A 20,412-nucleotide genomic window follows, 5' to 3' on the forward strand; every position below is an offset into this window, starting at 1 on the left:
AGAGTAACCATGAAATAGTCTTCCATATCAGTAGGTGAGTAATTGCTTTGTAGATGTCGTAAACAGCGGGAGGCAGGGTGCAGGTAAAAGGTGTCCAATGCTTAAACTAAAAATAACCCTAAGAAAATGCATTTAAGCTTAGGGATGGCTATGCAGAACAACACTAAAACTGAACTGGCTGCAAAGAAAACAAAAACAGAATGCTGGACGACAGCAAAGACTTACTGTGGAGCAAAGACGGCGTCCACAATGTACATCCAAACATGACATGATAATCAACAATGTCCCTTCAAAGAAGGATAAAACAACTGAAATATCCTTGATTACTAAAACAAAGTAGATGCGGGAAATATCGCTCAAAGGAAGACATGACAGTGCTACAGGAAAATACCAAAAATACGAGAAAAAGCCACCAATAACTCAAATATTACACACAGGAAAACAACAAAAAAGTCCAAATAAGTCAGGGTGTGATGTGACAGGTCGTGACAGTACATCTACTTTGAGACAAGAGCTATATTGGTTGGTTTTGGTTTAAAATGTATATCCAACATTTGTAAAAAGGACTCTTTACTGTCAGTTTCGTTTTTCAATGATTTCTGCTGGAGGTGTGCCTCCGGATTTTTTTAAGGCAAAAAATGTGCCTTGGCTCAAAAAAAGTTGAAAAACAGTGCCATATTCAAACAGCAATGTTTAGGAAGCGATCCAGCGTCTCTATGGCAACTAGTCCCACCTTCTCTCCTTTGTCTTTTAAGGGTGCGTTTTGTGTTGTCATTTTTTGCTTTGGTAAAAATAAAATCTGTTCTGTTTGCCTTGCGCGTACAGTTTTTTTTACTCATGAAGAACTCAATACACCAATCCAGTAGTGGCGAGCCGTGCGTTTCCCACCTAGGCCTTCAGCGATGTCCGACTACCATCAAAAAACATATTAAACGTAAAAAAAATGCATTGATAAAATATGTCTGAACTCAAAATTTGTAGAACTCATTCGACCTTCCAGGGTTGGGCGACGTGGTCCCACAAGATGTAGTTTCTTTTTAAATATCCTTCTTGAAAATGGCCTTGCAAATATATGTGTTGTCTTGTCAAATCATAAAAGATGCAGATGAGGCGTATTGGCTGAGTTCTTAAACTCTACTCCACAAGTTGCTCGTCAAAAATGGCTACATTCAACCTAAACGGGGCTACTGGGCATGCTCTTCACGACTGTGGCATGCTGGGTAATGGAGTTCTTATGTTACCTAGCTCATAACATCCCTATATTTATCTGCCATAGGCCAGCAAGTGTCATGATCCGCTGCTCGGATCATGTCATTTTCTGGTTTTGTTCTGTTTTTGTATCACATCCTGTTTTGTATTTGTCTTCCTTAGTTCCTGGTGGCACTTCCTGTTTGTTTCCGTTGCCATAGTCACGCATTTGTGTCACCTGCCTTTTGTTTTAGACGCGCACCTCCCTCCTAATTACTGTCCTTATTTAAGCCTGCCTTTTCCGTTACTCATTCTCGCATTTTAGTTTCTGTTCCATGCAACAGGTGACGACGCTGATTCCCGGTTGTGGTAAATAATTATTTTTTGATACTTGTTAGCTTCCACGCTATTCTTTTGTTTGTTCCCTAGCTCACATGCTAGCGTTTTTAGTTCTTCCAGCTCCCATGCTAGTTCTGTTCGTTTTGTCTTTAGTGCCTTGTGCAAGTGTTTTCTGTTCCTCGTCTGTTCTTTTGTTTATAATAAATCATCATTTCTTACCTTCACGCTGTGTCCATATCCAACTGGATTCTCGAGAGAACAAACCCGCACCACGATGCCAGCAAAACATCACAGTTAGAAGGCCTTACCGACAAACAACTCCTGATCTGATTGGCTATCGCAACTGTATATCAACTGTATGTGCCTTTTCACTTACAGTGCACGGACGCCCTCATTGTTGATTCTGAAGGCCTCTGGCAGATTTGGTACAGCATGGCAACATAAGCTAGCTGAATTCTGATTGGATAAAAACTATATAACCTAAAAACAACAGTGCTGGAAGGAGCATAATGTGACATGAAGAGAATATGAATACTTTTAGATATTTAGGGAAAGTAGGCGGACCGGTACGTTTCAGAGGCAGTATAGTCATACTTGCCAACCTTGAGACCTCCAAATTCGGGAGATGGGGGCAGGGGTGTAGATATTTTCAAGTATTCATAAATATATATTTATATATACATTTGCAGGCAGAATACCCCTTCCCCTTCGAGCTGTCTTGGATGAACTGAAGTTATTTTTCCCAATCATTTTGGAACTTGCAGGCGTACTTCTTCTTCTTACTCGTCGTCGCCATGTCTCTGTTCCCTTCTTCTGCTTCGTCTCTATTATGTTTTTGAACATTACTACTTGCCGTAGTTTTGAAGCAATGCATGATGGGAATCCGGATGTTGTGTGTCAGCGTATTAACGTGCCGGCTGGGATAAACACATGCTGAGAAATATCTCCGTCCATGCCTACTTTATGGGTTATAGATAAACCTATGGATAACGGAGACAGATATACCGTATTTCCTTTCCGAATTGCATATAGTATGCGCCTGCCTTGAATTACCGCCTGGTCAAACTCGTGACGTCACGAGCGACACTTCCCCTGTCATCATTTTCAAAGGGGAGGAGGCTGATTTCAATACCGGTAATTTGAAATCGCATAAAGGGAAGAAGATTAAGAGCTAATCAGTAGGATTTAAGGTCCAAGCTTACATCACACTCAAATTTTTATTGCATACCTTTGGTAAGTGCCGGAGTGAGAAGAGGTTTTAAAATAATTAGCGCATGCTTACTTTTACCGCATGCCTTTGGTAAGCGCAGGAGTGAGAAGAGGTTTTAAATTAATTAGCGCCCCGGCGGCAATTCAAGGAATTACGGTAATAGTAATGATAGATTGTATTTGTAAAAAACACTTTACATTGAGCAAACAACCTCAAAATGCTACAGTGTATCCATCCATCCATCCATTTCTACCGCTTATTCCCTTTGGGGTCGCGGGGGGGGCGCTGGTGCTTATCTCAGCTACAATCGGGCGGAAGGCGACGTACACCCTGGACAAGTCGCCACCTCATGGCAGGCTACAGTGTATTAAAATACTAATAATAATAATAATAAAAAGATAATAAAAATAGGTACAAATAAAAACTAGAACAGCCTAATAGCTAGAACCAGTATGCATATATCCATCCATCCATCCATTTTCTACCGCTTATTCCCTTTTGGGGTCGCAGGGGGGCGCTGGTGCTTATCTCAGCTACAATCGGGCGGAAGGTGGCGTACACCCTGGACAAGTCGCCACCTCATGGTAGGCTACAGTGTATTAAAATAATAATAATAATAATAATAATAAAAAGATAATAAAAATAGGTACAAATAAAAACTAGAACAGCCTAATAGCTTGAACCAATATGCATATATGGTAAATGGTAAATGGGTTATACTTGTATAGCGCTTTTCTACCTTTTTTAAGGAACTCAAAGCGCTTTGACACTATTTCCACATTCACACACACATTCACACACTGATGGAGGGAGCTGCCATGCAAGGCGCTAACCAGCACCCATCCATCCATTTTCTACCGCTTACTCCCTTTTAAGGGTCGCGGGGGGGCACTGGTGCTTATCTCAGCTACAATAGGCCGGAAGGCGGTGTACACCCTGGACAAGTCGCCACCTCATCGCAGGCTACAGTGTATTAAAATAATAATAATAAAAAGATAATAAAAAAAGGTACAAATAAAAACTACAACAGCCTAATAGCTAGAACCAGTATGCATATATCTATAACAAGGCTTTTTTTAAAAGAAGGGTTTTTAAGCCTTTTTTAAAAGCAATCACAGTCTGTGGTGGCCTCAGGTGGTCAGGGAGAGCGTTCCACAGACTGGGAGCGGCGGAGCAAAAAGCCCGGTCTCCCATAGTTTGTATCTTTGTCCTTGGATGTTAGTAGTCTCCTTTTCAGGTGAGGGAGTACGCCATCTTATCAAATATCATATACATAGTGGTCAAAAAATTTAAACCTGTTCATCCGCACTTTTGAGCTTCAATACATGTAGATTAAAGTGAATTTCGGGATACTTCTACGGGGCTGATGTTTTTGGCGGTCCTCAAAATTGCACGTAAGACTTCCCGTGCCACCGCTGCGCTGGGAAAAAAAAAAAACAACTGAAGTGGACCCGGTGGTGTGCATCTAAGGTTTCAGCAGCCTGAGGAGCACCAGACGTGGCAGGGGCTTTTTTTTTTTTTTTTTTTGAAGGAGGTCACTGGATGAGTGCCACGGAGAGTTGAAAATGCGAAAATAGGCAGGAGGCGTCGAGCGTCAATTGCCTCGGCCCTGCAGGACGCTCACCCGCGCTCCGAGGGCCCACGTCACTGGTCCACATCTGAAAGCAGTTACACTCACACCTCTTTCAGTCGGGGTCGGCCCGGGCTAGAGGGATCACGTAGTACAAGAAAATGCGATAATCATTCGAAGCGGAGAGGGAGGAAACTATTGTTTGAAGGGAACGGTGTGGTGTGCCTTTCACGTGTCTGAAAAAAAGTGTTTTGGATAGGCTTAGTGCACTGCAAAAACTGAAATCGAAGTAAGATTAAATATCTCATATAAGGGTGATATTTGCTTATTTTCTGTCTGATAAGATGATTCTTCTCACTAAGCAGATTTTATGTTTGTGTTTTACTTGTTTTGAGGGTTTTGGTCCTAAATGATCTCAGTAAGATATTACAGCTTGTTGCTGAGAATTTATGACCTGTATTGAGTAAAACATGCTTGAAACTAGAATATCAACTGTTGCAAGTAGAAAACGTCTTTTTTTAAAGTCCTACTGAAACTCACTACTACCGACCACGCAGTCTGTGAATTGTGAATTATATTTATATAGCGCTTTTTCTCTAGTGACTCAAAGCGCTTTACATAGTGAAACCCAATATCTAAGTTACATTTAAACCAGTGTGGGTGGCACTGGGAGCAGGTGGGTAAAGTGTCTTGCCCAAGGACACAACGGCAGTGACTAGGATGGTGTAAGCGGGGATCGAACCTGCAACCCTCAAGTTGCTGGCACGGCCGCTCTACCAACCGAGCTATTGATATTATATATCAATAATGAAATATTAACATTGCAACACATGCCAACACGGCCTTTTTAGTTTACTAAATTACAATTTTAAATTTCCCGCGGAGTTTCCTGTTGAAAACGTCGCGGAATGATGACGCGTGTTTGTGACGTTATTGCTTGGAGGGGACATATTAGCCTGCACCACTTGCGGCTAAAAGTCGTCTCTTTACATCGCGCAATTACACAGTATTTTTGACATCTGTGTTGCTGAATCTTTTGCAATTTTTCAATTAATAATGGAGAAGTCAAAGTAGAAAGATGGAGGTGGGAAAATTTAGCCTTTAGCCACACAAACACACAGTGATTCCTTGTTTAAAATTCCCGGAGGTGAAGCTTTACTATGGATCAGAGCGGTCAAGCAAACTACATGTAAACCGGCAGTTTTGGGTGAGGAAATTGTGGTAAAAAGTCGCCTCTTACCGGAGATCAGCAGAGCTTGCGCCGTCCATGCAGCTGCCATGACTTACCTCAGAGACTGGCGTCAACACACCCGTGAACACACACCTCCCACTATCAGGTACTATTTAACTTACTAAAACACTAGCAACACAATAAGGAATTTCCCAGAATTATCCTAGTAAATGTGTCTAAAAACATCTAAATCACTCCCAATGCAATCGCCTTTATTTTATTATTATTTATTTTTTTCTAGTCCTTCACTATTAATATCCTCATCCACGAATCTTTCATCCTCGCTCAAATTAATGGGGAAATTGTCGCTTTCTCGGTCAGAACAGCTCTTGACGCCGGAGGCTCACATTATAAACAATGTTCAGATGTGAGGAGCCCCCACACCAGTGACGTCATGGTCTGCGACTTCCGGTAAAGGCAGGGCTTTTTTATTAGCGACCAAAAGTTGCGAACTTTATCGTCGATGTTCTCTACTAAATCCTTTCAGCAAAAACATGGTAATATTGCGAAATGATCAAGTATGACGCAGAAAATGGACTTGATATTCCTGTTTGAATAAGAAAATTTAATTTCAGTAGGCCTTTGAGTAATAATTTCTTATTTCAAGCATGAAAAACAAAAATCCATCCATCCATCTTCCTCCGCTTATCCGAGGTCGGGTCGCGGGGGCAGCAGCCTAAGCAGGGAAGCCCAGACTTCCTTCTCCCCAGCCACTTCGTCCAGCTCCTCCCGGGGGATCCCGAGGCGTTCCCAGGCCAGCCGGGAGTCTTCCCAACGTGTCCTGGGTTGGATGTGCCCTAAACACCTCCCGAGGGAGGCGTTCAGGTGACATTCTAACCAGATGCCCGAACCACCTCATGTGGCTCCTCTCGATGTGGAGGAGCAGCGGCTTTACTTTGAGTTCCTCCCGGATGACAGAGCTTCTCACCCTATCTCTAAGGGAGAGCCCCGCCACACGGCGTAGAAAACTCATTTCGGCCGCTTGTACTCGTAATCTTGTCCTTTCGGTCATGACCCAAAGCTCATGACCATAGGTGAGGATGGGAACGTAGATCGACCGGTAAATTGAGAGCATTGCCTTCCGGCTCAACTCCTTCTTCACCACAACGGATCGATACAACGTCCGCATTACTGAAGACGCCGCACCGATCCACTCTTCCCTCATTCGTGAACAAGACTCCTAGGTACTTGAACTCCTCCACTTGGGGCAGGGTCTCCTCCCCAACAAAAATCATGATGCATATTATGTCAAGATAATGGCACTAGCGTTTACTTAATTTAAGATTATTTTTTAACATATTGAGCAAAAAGGTCTATTTTTTTTTCTACCAAGAAAAGTGCACTTGTTATTAGTGAGAATATACTTATTTTAAGGTATTTTGGGGTTCATTGAGGTTAGCTCATTTTACTTGTTTTGGAAAGTCTTGACAAGCCGAATTTTCTTATCCTATTGGCAGATAATTTTGCTTAGTTTCAATAAAATACCCCTCTTTTTTTCTATTTTTTCTTGTTTTTGAACACTGACTTTTTGCAGTGTGGGATAGTAATTTACTTTCACCCTGCAAAGCTTTTATGTGGTGCAATTGTTTCTCCGCGTGTGCAGCAAAAAAAAAACAAAAAAAAAACTCCGGAATACCTTTTGAGAAACATTGATTAACCAAGGTGAAAGCGTGACCAAGGCAAATTTCCCCAGTGTCAACATAGCTTTCTTGACTCCCAACCAACTGGTGATGTCAGCCGTGATAAAAGGCAGGTCGTTCAAGCTGTCTGGGGCTTTGATAGCGGATGGCAACCACGGAGAGCCTGAAAATGTCCCTGATCATATCAAAACAACAGGAAGCAAGCCGTCTTTATCATAATATCAGTGAAGGTCTCTGTAATGGACATGGAATGTAGCTGGAAAACATCAATGGTGCATTGAGCTGGGGGGGGGTTCAAGTTCTTATTTTTTTTGTTTAGTTTTTTTACCTCTGGCAAGGACTTCACATTATTTTATCTAAAGTTTCTACTAGTGTTGTCCCCGTACCAATATTTTGATACCAAAATGTCTTTCGGTACTTTTCTAAATAAAGGGAACCACCAAAAAATGTCATTATTGGCTTTATTTTAACAAAAAAATCTTAGGGGTACATTAAACATATGTTTATTATTGCAAGTTTGTCCTTAAAAGGGGAACATTATCACAATTTCAAAAGGGTTAAAAACAATAAAAATCAGTTCCCAGTGGCTTGTTGTATTTTTTGAAGTTTTTTTCAAAATTTTACCGGTCCCCGAATATCCCTAAAAACAGCTTTAAAGTGCTTGATTTTCGCTGTTTACGATACGACTATCCATTTCTCTGTGACGTCATACAGTGCTGCCAATGTAAACAAACAACGGCGAATACCACAGCAAGATATAGCGACATTAGCTCGGATTCAGACTCGGATTTCAGCGACATAAGCGATTTAACAGATTACGCATGTATTGAAACGGATGGTTGGAGTATGAAAGTATTGAAGAAAAAACTGAAGCTATTGAGCGAATAGCTATTGACGCTATTCATAGCCATAGCATGGCCGAATAGCTGCGTTAGCATCGCCGGTAAAATGTGCGGACCAAACGATCAGGACTTTCGCATCTCGTGACACTGGAGCAACTTAAATCCTTCGATTGGTAAGTGTTTTTTTCGCATTAAATGTGGGTGGAAGGAAACGTAATATAGTTGCAAATGCATCTGCAGGTTATCCATACATCTCTGTGCCATGGCTGCCTTAGCACCGCCGGTAAATAGAATGTTAGCATCAATTAGTGTAGCATTTTAGCATCGAGTAGCTGGCAGTCAACATCAACAAAACTCACCTTTGTGAATTCGTTGACTTTATAGTTGCAAATGCATCTGCAGGTTATCCATACAACTCTGTGCCATGTCTGCTTTAGCACCGCCGGTAAATAGCATGTTAGCGTCGATTAGCGTAGCATGTTAGCATCGATTAGCTGACAGTCACGCCGCAACCAAATATGTCTGATTAGCACATAAGTCAACATCAACAAAACTCACCTTTGTGATTTCGTTGACTTTATTGTTGCAAATGCATCTGCAGGTTATCCATACATCTCTGTGCCATGTCTGTCATCGCCGGTAAAATGTGGAGACACGTTGGCACATTCAATGGGGGTCTGGCGGCAGACACTTTCGCATCGTCTGGCCGGTGGTGCAACTTGAATCCCTCCCTGTTAGTGTTGTTACACCCTCCGACAACACACCGACGAGGCATGATGTCTCCAAGGTTCCAAAAAATAGTTGAAAAAACGGAAAATAACAGAGCTGAGACCCGGTGTTTGTAATGTGTTGAAAATTAAAATGGCGGCTGTATTACCTCGGAGACGTCACGTTCTGACGTCATCGCAAAAAGAGCGATAAACAGAAAGGCGTTTAATTCGCCACAATTCACCCATTTAGAATTCGGAAATCGGTGAAAAGAATATATGGTCTTTTTTCTGCACCATCAAGGTATATATTGACGCTTACATAGGTCTGGTGATAATGTTTCCCTTTAATAATTTCACACATAAGTCGCTCCTGAGTATAAGTCGCACCCCCGGCTGAACTATGAAAAAAAACTGCGACTTATAGTCGGAAAAATACGGTAATTTTTTTAATGATTTCTGCTGGTCGTTTTTTCAACGCAAAAAATGTGCCTCGGCTCAAAAAAGGTTGAAAAACACCGCAAAAAGATACGCTTAAACTCACCTGTCCCCTTTCGACCCGACAATTCAACCTCACATACCCTCCACCCCCAAGTGGAAAAGATCGGCGCGTTTACACAAGGCACGCCATTACCTCGCTCAGTTAGCATGACATAATCAACAGGTTTTGGTGACTGGTAACATGTGCACACAGACACAACAGTAAACAATGGATGCCTTGTGCACCTTTTCTTTTGCTGAACAAGTGGAATCCCACCTCGTTCCACTGTTTTTGTTCCAGCCTCCTCCGTGGAATGTTTATACCGGCGCACATTCCTCACTCTTCGCTTTCCACAAGGTCTCCGTTTTGTTTGCCGGTCACTGCGAGGAGACACATAGTGCCATATAGTGGCTCTGAACCATTGCCCCCCCCCGGCCCCTAGTCAGTCTTTATGTCACATCAACCGGGAATGGGAGTCACCATGGACGAGGTCTGCTCCTCCATAGTTTGGCGTATATGTGTTTGCCATTCCTGCCAGGTGGGGGCCCCTGGAGGACCCTGACATGAGCCATTAAAGTTTATAAGCGTGAGGCCCAGCTGTCAATCAGTCAGACAGGCAACCCCGCAAAACCCCCAGAGAACCCCTGACCTCGCTTTGACGGAGAGCTCGGGGTTTAGTCTCGGGTTGGTGTGCTGGTGTGTCGTTTTTGACTTTGGCCTGGAGGAACGCTGGGGAAGCACTCATGTGCACTGCAAAAACTGAAATCTAAGTAAGATTAAATATCTCTAATAATGGTGATATTTGCCTATTTTCTGTCTGATAAGATAATAACACCTACTCAGTGTCATGTCTGTCAAAGTTTGTTGTTGACGAACCCCAAGATGCAGAGAAGGAGGCAGGCATTGAATTGGACATGATTTAATCAAAATAATAGAACAAGAACAAACGAAAGGGTACTAACACAAAGCGCGCACAAGGCGGATAACAAACTAAGAGAACTAGCATGGGAGCTAGAAAACAAAAAGGAGACTTAGCATGGAAGCTTGCAAAAAAACAAAAAGGGGCCTAGCGTGGAAGCTAGCGGGTAGCGAGCAGGAAAACAGAAGTCGTACCTGTAAAATGAAAGAACAAAATGGAAGCAGGGAACAAAAAACAGTAAACTATAAACGTCAAACGAATATAGCTTGCCGCTACGCTGCAAAGACACGACAAGGTACGACACGACAGGAGCGATAATACATGACAAGAGCGACAAGAAGTGACATTGACAAATCAATAATCCAGCACTGACTGGAAGACAAAGCCGGTACAAATAGGAGTGGGCTGATTGACACCAGGTGTGGCCAGGTGCCAAACAGCCGAAGCTGAGGGGGAAAAAGCGCTCAGGGAGACAAACAGGAAGCTGAACCAAAATAAGAGTGCTGATACGAACTAAGGACAGGAAATACTAAACACACAGAGGAGAAACTAAAACACAAACAAACTGTCAGTGGCAAGCCTGACAATGTCTTTGTAATCATGTTTTAAGCGGTAGAAAATGGATGGATGGAAAATGGAAAGCATAGCTGCCATTACTATGTGCAGTGATGTTTTCAAATCAGCGTAAGTCTTGAACTATACAAAATATTCCAATGGTTGTAATCTGCGCCTTTGCTCACACGGTCAATAAGGTGGGAACTATGATTTTATATTTATCCATGACAGCATTTTTGTTGTAAATTGTGAGGTGTGTGTGTTAAAATCATGTTGTTGTTTTTTACAAATGATGACAGATGTGAACAAAAGCATGTATTTTCTTTGTGTGATGTGAAGTGAATTATATTTATATAGCGCTTTTTCTCTAGTGACTCAAAGCGCTTTACATAGTGAAACCCAATATCTAAGTTACATTCAAACCAGTGTGGGTGGCACTGGGAGCAGGTGAGTAAAGTGTCTTGCCCAAGGACACAACGTCAGTGACTAGGATGGCGGAAGCGGGAATCGAACCTGCAACCCTCAAGTTGCTGGCACGGCCACTCTACCAACCGAGCTAAACCGTGATGACGTAAATGAGGTGTAGTTGTATTGTACATTCAGTATGTGTCCATGAAAGGGCATTTTATGACTTTTCTTAATTTTATTACATGATATGGTATGATTTTATTGTCATAATTTTATTGCATGATTTTTGTATCCCTTTAATTTAGGTAGTCAGGGACTGCAGATGGAAATGAGCTATTTAGCTATAATCTGGTACAGAACATATCTGTGTTTGACCTTAATGTTTCTGTGCATTGTCCCTTCAAGTAAAGACTAAACAATATACTAATCTAATTAGTTACTATGGTAATGTGAGTCACAGCAGCTCAGACGAGGCACCAAGCAGTGTTTCCACAGAGTGTCAGCCTGAAATGTGGGAAGTAGATTTTTTCAACGAAGTTCTAAAGCTTAGTCATATATCAGATAAATCATATTACAGGTGTTTTTTTTTGTTTTGTTTTGTTTTTTACCCTTCGTGTTAATATTTCGCTGCGTTTGTTACATTTTTGTATGATTGTAAAATATGTGGATGGAGAAGGAGTGTGATGTTCATTTTGTTGTCAATATTCAGTGTTTTATCCTTCATAGTTAATATTGTAACATTTTTTATTTTCACGTACATTCTGGGTGTCTCACTCAGTAAAAAAATGTTAAAACTCCATAAAATTATTATTTTTTTATAACATTTTTAGCATTCAATAAGACATTATTGTCAGGTTTGGTATTAGTGTTCCTAAAAATCAGATATACCGGCCCCCAGACACATTTTTTTCTCTAAATTTGGCCCCTGAGTCAAAGTAATTGCCCAGGCCTGATCTACTGTTTACTCTCTGCTGGTTGTGATTAGATGTGCGTTGCTGTACCGTATTTCCTTGAATTGCCGCCGGGCATATATTATGTGCCTGCCTTGAATTACCGCCGGGTCAAACTCGCTTCGCAAAATAATTAGCGCATGCTTAGTATTACCGCCTGGTCAAACTCGTGACGTCACGAGTGACACTTCCCCTGTCATCATTTTCGAAATGGAGGAGGCTGATTTCAATACCGGTAATTTGAAATCGCATAAAGAGAAGAAGATTAAGAGCTGTTCAGTAGGATTTAAGGTCCAAGCTACAGTAAGAAGCTATGTTTTATTAATATACCTGTGGAGCCGACGGTCCGACAGACAGGCGAGGAGAGGGCGAGCAAGCGGAGAGGAAGAGCGGAAGAGCGACCTGGACTGAGGTTTTATTGAAAAATAAACAAAGTCAAACTGCTCAAGCCATGTCCTTCCTTGGTGGTCCTGGGAACCCGCAAGACGACAGCTTGAGACTGTCACAATACCGTAGCTGCGTCTGTCAAATATGAGTCATTAAATGACTCCCGCCTCCTGGTGGTAGAGGGCGCAAGTGATCCTTCTTGCGACTATTTGGCTGCAGAAGAAGTGACAATGAGTGACGTGAATTGTGCTGGGACGGATATGACGCGGCGAATGCACGACGGACCTTTTAGGATGTAACACCTATGCTGGCTATGTAAACAACCGGGCTGAAATAAAGCATGTTCCAGTCCTAAATATCCAGTGTATTATTTATACAATAACACTTCCTGGTGGCAGCGGTGGGATAAAGAGATCACCCACGGAGCAGAACGGGAGGGGGAGTTGTTCGAGGGTAATTCTGTCGTCGCCCGCACTTGAGGAGCCGAGCTAACTGATAACAGCGGTCTGATAGCAGTTTTCTAAACTGGACTTTCAATCGAAGCAGGAGGTAATAAAGGAAGATCTCCATCGAAACAGAGAGACTTTTAAAACTGAAGAAAGATAAGGAAGACTTCTATAATCAAGTTATCGATGCTTTTGATCAGAAGGAGCTGCCATGGATTTCATTTATAAGTAAAAGTAAGAACATAATAACGTTTTTTTTTATTAAATGTACTTTTCATGATGGTATCCTTACATCAAACTCAAATTTTTACTGCATGCCTTTGGTAAGTGCCGGAGTGAGAAGAGGTTTTAAAATAATTAGCGCATGCTTACTTTTACCGCATGCCTTTGGTAAGCACAGGAAGGAGAAGAGGTTTTAAATCAATTTGCGCCCCGGCGGCAATTCAAAGAAATACGGTACTTAATTATAAATGATACTTAATCAAATATAAATGATATCCAATATGTGTGTCCGTCCTCCAGCACCATGTCTATTCCTGTGTGCATGATGTAGTTTGGCGTGACACAGCAGGATTAAAGTATCCTTCTCCCTGCACTGCCTCTTCCTTTTTTTCCTCCCCCAAACGACCCCTCCCACATGTTATTTGTTCAAATTAAAGGAAATATCCTGACCTGGATGGAAAAAAAAAAAGCCTTTGACATTCTCCTCTTCTTTTTGGCTCTTGCACAAGTCTCTTCTTTGTGGGCTTCTGTTGGTTTACATGACATCAGTAAGGGTCATGATTGATTAAAAAAAAAAAAAAAGATATGTGATTGGTTATGCACAACAAAAGTGTGGTGTTTGCAGCCGGCCAAAAGGGGAAATGAAATGATTCCGACTTGGAAAGGCACTTGGGTGGGGGGAGGCTGTGTGACCGACAGCTTGGATAGTGTTGTTAGTTTAACTGTGCTCTCTAAAGTGTGTGTTTGAGCGGCCTAAGTATGCTTTGTGTGTGTAGGCAGTTTCCACGAGTATGTGTCCTTGGGGTAGGTCACAGTACAAAGACCGCATTGTAGTTTTCGTCATAAAGCAGTCGGGCTCTTGAGGTGTGAAACTGCAGCCCGTTTTCATACTGAGTCAGCAAGTTCAGGTCGTTCTCCACCTCTTGACCTGTGGTTTGCACTCAAAGACGCCTGGGAGACAACAGTTAGGGCCTGATCTATTAAATCCCCATCTACACTAAGGTTATCCGGGGTAAATCCCACCTAACCTAATCCGTGTCCGCGAACAACAATGCCATCGTTTAAAACCCTACTTGCCAACCCGGCATAGCGGCATAGCTCGGTTGGTAGAGTGGCCGTGCTAGCAACTTGAGGGTTGCAGGTTCGATTCCCGCTTGTGCCATCCTAGTTACTGCCGTTGTGTCCTTGGGCAATACACTTTACCCACCTGCTCCCAGTGCCACCCACACTGGTTTAAAATGTAACTTAGATATTGGGTGTCACTATGTAAAGCGCTTTGAGTCACTTGAGAAAAACGCTATATAAATATAATTCACTTCACTTCACTATATAAATATAATTCACAACCCTCACGATTTTTCAGTGCCCCTCCCGAAAATCTCCTGGGGCAACCATTCTCCCGAATTTTTCCCGATTTTCACCCTGACAACAATATTGGGGGCGTGCCTTAAAGGGGAACATTATCACCAGACCTATGTAAGTGTCAATATTTACCTTGATGGTGCCGAAAAAAGACAATATATTTTTTTAACCGATTTCCGAACTCTAAATGGGTGAATTTTGGCGAATTAAACGCCTTTCTGTTTAACTCTCTGGAGGCGATGACGTCAGAATGTGACGTCGCCGTGGTAATACAGCCGCCATTTTCATTTTCAACACATTGTAAACATTGGGTCTCAGCTCTGTTATTTTCCGTTTTTTCAACTATTTTTTGGAACCTTGGAGACATCATGCCTCATCGGTGTGTTGTCGGAGGGTGTAACAACACTAACAGGGAGGGATTCAAGTTGCACCATTGGCCCGAAGATGCGAAAGTGTCTGCCGCCAGAATGTGCGGGAGTCTCTCCACATTTTACCGGCAATGACATGGCACAGAGATGTATGGATAACCTGCAGATGCATTTGCAACGATAAATTCAACGAAATCACAAAGGCGAGTTTTGTTGATGTTGACTTATGTGCTAATCAGACATATTTGGTTGCGGCGTGACTGCCAGCTAATCGATGCTAACATGCTATGCTAATCAACGCTAACATGCTATTTACCGGCGGTGCTAAAGCAGACATGGCACAGAGATGTATGGATAACCTGCAGATGCATTTGCAACCATAAAGTCAACAAATTCAAAAAGGTGACTTTTGTTGTTGACTGCCAGCTAATCGATGGTAACATGCTACGCTAATCGATGCTAACATGCTATTTACCGGCGGTGCTAAAGCAGACATGGCACAGAGATGTATGGATAACCTGCAGATGCATTTGCAACTATATTACGTTTACTTCCACCCACATTTAATGCAAAAAAAACACTTACCAATCGAAGGATTTAAGTTGCTCCAGTGTCACGACATGCGAAAGTCCTGATCGTTTGGTCCGCACATTTTACCGGCGATGCTAACGCAGCTATTCGGCCATGCTATGGCTATGAATAGCGTCAATAGCTATTCGCTCAATAGCTTCAGTTTCTTCTTCAATACTTTCATACTCCATCCATCCGTTTCAATACATGCGTAATCTGTTAAATTGCTTAAGTCGCTGAAATCCGAGTCTGAATCCAAGCTAATGTCGCTATATCTTGCTGTGCTATTCGCCGTTGTTTGTTTACATTGGCAGCGCTGTACGACGTCACAGGGAAATGGACAGTCGCATCGCAAATACCGAAAATCAAGCACTTTAAAGCTTTTTTTAGGGATATTCGGGGACCGGTAAAATGTTGAAAAAAACTTCAAAAAATACAACAAGCCACTGGGAACTGATTTTTATTGTTTTTAACCGTTTTGAAATTGTGATAATGTTCCCCTTTAAAGGCACTGCCTTTAGCGTCCTCTACAACCTGTCGTCACGTCCGCTTTTCCTCCATACAGTCAGCCAAGTCACATAATATATGCAGCTTTCACAGGTCAACAGCCATACAGGTCACACTGAAGGTGGCCGTATGAACAACTTTAACTCTGTTACAAATATGCGCCACACTGTGAACCCACACCAAACAAGACTGACGAACACATTTCAGGAGAATACCCGCACCGTAACACAACATAAATACAACAGAACAAATACCCAGAACCCCTTGCAGCACTAACACTTCCGGGACGCTACAATATACACCTCTGTTTGCTGTCCATGTAGCATCCGTGCTAGCAGTGCGATCCTCACATTCGTGTTTTACTTTTATAGGCTATTTTAAACTTGATATGCGCCCATAAAGGAAAGTTTGTCTCTTCAATACTAATTACCTCGGTTTTATCACACTTGCCTGACACAAGATCACTACCTATGCAATGCATGCTGCCCTTTTGGCATTTATACATATATATCTTTTTATTAATCACAATAACACGTTACCATTGACAGCCCTAATATATATATATATATATATATATATATATATATATATATATATATATATATATATATATATTTATATATATATATATATTTCGGGAAAAAGCACAGAGGCTATTTCATGCCTAGAAACTTGTTTCGCAGGTTTCCCTGTTCTTCGGGATAAATTAGGGCTGAGCGATATATCGATATACGCGATACATAGCGGGTTTGTCTCTATGCGATATAGAAAATGACTATATCGTGATATTTGAGTATACGTTCTCACGCAGTTGCTTTTAGCTGCGGGCATTACACTACAGACTCTTTCCACTCCTTCTTGTGTCTCCTTCTCACAGACATAAAGCGCACAAACTTACACACATCACATATTGTCACGTCATACACGGAGCAGAGGGGTAGCGGACTCTGTAACGTTAGCTGTGATGCTAGCGAAGCCGTGCGAGGGGTAATACGAGAGAAAGAAGGTGCTAATGAAAGAAAAATTAATTTCCAAGAAAAACAGCAGGGGTCCATCATCTGGCGGTGGTTCGGCTTCAAGCGGGAATATGTTATACAGACAACTTTACTTTGTCAAGTGTGGGGCACAAGCGTTGCATTACTGCTAATATGTAGCATCATTTGAAAAGTCACCTGCTAATAACTTTAATAAATACAGTTTTGGTCAATTGACTTAGTTGTGATTTCACTCTCTGCATGAAAGTTTCAAATGAGCATATATTAATGCAGTATGAACAAGAATGTTTTAATGTAGACACATAAATCATCATACTGCTGTGATTATATGTATCAAGTGTTCATTCAAGGCTAAGGCAAAATATCGAGATTTAAATCGGTATCCCGATATGGCCTAAAAATATCGAGATATTAAGAAATCGCCCAGCCCTAGGATAAAATCCCCTGAAGAGCAGGGAAACCAGGTGTGAAATAGCCTCCGTGTTTTTCCCTGACCTAACGTATATTCAGCTCTACCCCTGTATAAGGAATAAACCACTGTACTATGTATATATATATATATATATATATATATATATATATATATATATATATATATATATATATATATATATATATATATATATATATATATATATATATATATATATATATATATATATATCTTGATTGGATTATCCAGAGAATAGTGCTCGATACCGTGGTAGAGCGCAATATGTAGGTGTGGGAAAAATCACAAGACTACTTCATCTCTACAGAACTGTTTCATGAGGGGTTCCCTCAATCATCTCCTGATGATTGAGGGAACCCCTCATGAAACAGTTCTGTAGAGATGAAGTAGTCTTGTGATTTTTCCTACACCTATATATATATATATATATATATATATATATATATATATATATATATATATATATATATATATATATATATATATATATATATATATATATATATATATATATATATATGTATGTTTTAAACAATTAACATTCATTAGCACATTTGAAAAGACACACATATATACATACTAAAAATCTGTACCATTGAATATCAGCAATTGGTACCCACTCTGTTTAAATGTAAAAGGTATTCATCCATTCTTGAAACCATCCATCCATTTTGTACCGCTTATTCCCTTCGGGGTGGCGGGGGATGCCGGTGCTTATCTCAGCTACAATCGGGGGGAAGGCGAGTTACACTCTGGACAAGTCGCCACCTCATCGCAGACTTCTTGCAACCTTTAGTTGGAATGGCATCCTTCCAGAATTCCTTTGATCCAAGGTCCCACCTTTTTGCTTAGAAATACATTTTCCAATTAAATACAAGTGGATTTGCTAGATATATAGACCGATTTGTTTTTGTTGTTTTTTCTCCCGCCGTTGACCTGCAGCTACAAAAAAATGTACACTTTATGTCTTTAAGTGGATGAAATTATTTATTACCCCCGGTGTACGTTGCCAAGGTTCCCAATTATAAAAGGTGTTAATAACTTAAGTAAAGCACCGATGTACTCAAATCTATTACACTCTTAGATGTGTGTTCTGTTTCAGTTGGAACCCATCCCAGATGATGTGTTGCATCAAAGGCCAAACACAAATGCTGTCCACTCAATGGAGAAAGTTGTTGAAGCTCACAGTGAGTCATTGTTTTCCTTCATGTACTTGATTGATTACATGCTCAATCCGCTATTCTACGCCCAAACAAACCAACACGGAGATTCACGTTTTGCTTGTCTTGGTCGCAGGTAAATACTGGCGCTCGCTACAACGCTCTGCCTCCACGCTCGGATGCTCTTTGAGCGAAGCTCTGAGACGCGACGCTGAAGAGGCGGAGACCGTCTCTGCCATGGCTTCGCTGTCTGTCGCCAACAAGAACATCGGAGAGAAGTAGGTGGCACTAGCTGGGAGAGAACGTGGCATGTGCATGAAATATATTTGTATTATTTGTATTTTCACTTTAAAGGTGAACTACACTTTTTTGGAATTTTGCTTATGTACCGTATTTTTCGGACTATAAGTCGCAGGTTTTTTCATAGTTTGGCCGGAGGTGCGACATATACTCCGGAGCGACTTATGTGTGAAATTATTAACATATTACCGTAAAATATCAAATAAAATTATTTATCTCATTCGCGGAAGAGACGAAGAAAATGTCAGCAATCGTCACATACACGTCAACCAATAAGAATTCAGCGGGGGAGGGTCATGGCAGAAGTGCATTGTGGGTCTCGAAATGTTAACTGCTATATGTTATATGCTACTGGCGTAGCTATTAAAATGGATTATTTTAACTTTGGCGGTAACTTATAAAAACTGAGAAGGGCTGAACAAAAATGGCACCGAAAAGGAAATCATGTACTGCAGATTACAATTATCGATTAGGAGTGACAGATTGTTTGGTAAACGTATAGCATGTTCTATATGTTATAGTTATTTGAATGACTCTTACCATAATATGTTACGTTAACATACCAGGCACCTTCTCAGTTGGTTATTTATGCGTCATATAACGTACACTTATTCAGCCTGTTGTTCACTATTCTTTATTTGTTTTAAATTGCCTTTCAAATGTCTATTCTTGGTGTTAGATTTTAATTATGTAAAGTTCCATAGCGAGATATAAGTTAAAACGCTACTTTACATTAGAAATGGCAAAAGTAGAGGGTGAATGTCCCACAACAAAAAGATAGTGAAAAAGAAGAAGCTTATCCACTACGGCATCCCCACGGACTACAGTGGCAGACCTGCGCAAATTTTCATGACTTATGCAGATCTCAAATACAAATCAGCAGGTACCAGAAGGTAAGAAAATTTGGTTTTGCAAAAAATTGTGAAACAAAATGACGGATAATATGCGGTCCTTATACACACACACCATAAAATGTGTATCTCTGACTACGATAGCCGCAATGGGCCAACAATACATCAAGCGGTGCAGCTTCAAAGTCATACTAAAACATTTTGACGGATTTGTGAGTGACCGAGTGTAATGCTCTTTATTTTCAATGGAACATTTAAAGTTTTGGTGTTGTTTAATGGTGTCATATTGCAGTCCACGCGTATCTCTTATGTGTGACTGCCATCTACTGGTCACACTTATCATTACACTTATCATTACACCATGTACCAAAATAAAACAATTTCGAGGTTGGTAAGCACAACCAGAATTATTCCGGACATTAGACACATTGTCGATTTTTGAGACAATGAAAGGATTTTAAGTGCGCCTTATGGTCCGAAAAATACAGTATATTATTATTATTATATTTAAAAAAACCCACTACTAAATTATCCATCCATTGATCTGCAAAAGTGATAATGCACTCTGTACCCTAAATGCAATAGGTCAAAAAAAGACATAGTTACCCACAATGCAATGAGGCAACAGTACTGCTTTTTTGGGATCAATCGTCCTGTCCCCTTAGCAGAAAAACAGCTCCAAAGCATGATGTTTCCACCCCCATGCTTCACAGTAGGTATTGTGTTATTGGGATGCAACTCAGTATTCTTCTT

At 41.1% G+C, this 20,412-nt stretch overlaps 1 protein-coding gene across 3 annotated transcripts in view; it reads left to right on the forward strand.

Annotated features, from left to right (window-relative positions):
* The window catches only part of hdac4 (histone deacetylase 4), a 212,245-nt gene that overhangs the window by 182,693 nt on the left and 9,140 nt on the right, over positions 1–20,412 (forward strand). For all 3 annotated transcript variants that reach the window (XM_061918453.1, XM_061918452.1, XM_061918451.1), the window contains 2 exons: positions 18,451–18,535; positions 18,645–18,786. In XM_061918453.1, coding sequence (XP_061774437.1) covers positions 18,451–18,535; positions 18,645–18,786 — 227 coding nt within the window. The remainder of the gene's footprint in view (positions 1–18,450; positions 18,536–18,644; positions 18,787–20,412) is intronic.

Source organism: Nerophis ophidion, linkage group LG13 (genome assembly GCF_033978795.1).
Source record: "Nerophis ophidion isolate RoL-2023_Sa linkage group LG13, RoL_Noph_v1.0, whole genome shotgun sequence".
Lineage (NCBI taxonomy): Eukaryota > Metazoa > Chordata > Actinopteri > Syngnathiformes > Syngnathidae > Nerophis > Nerophis ophidion.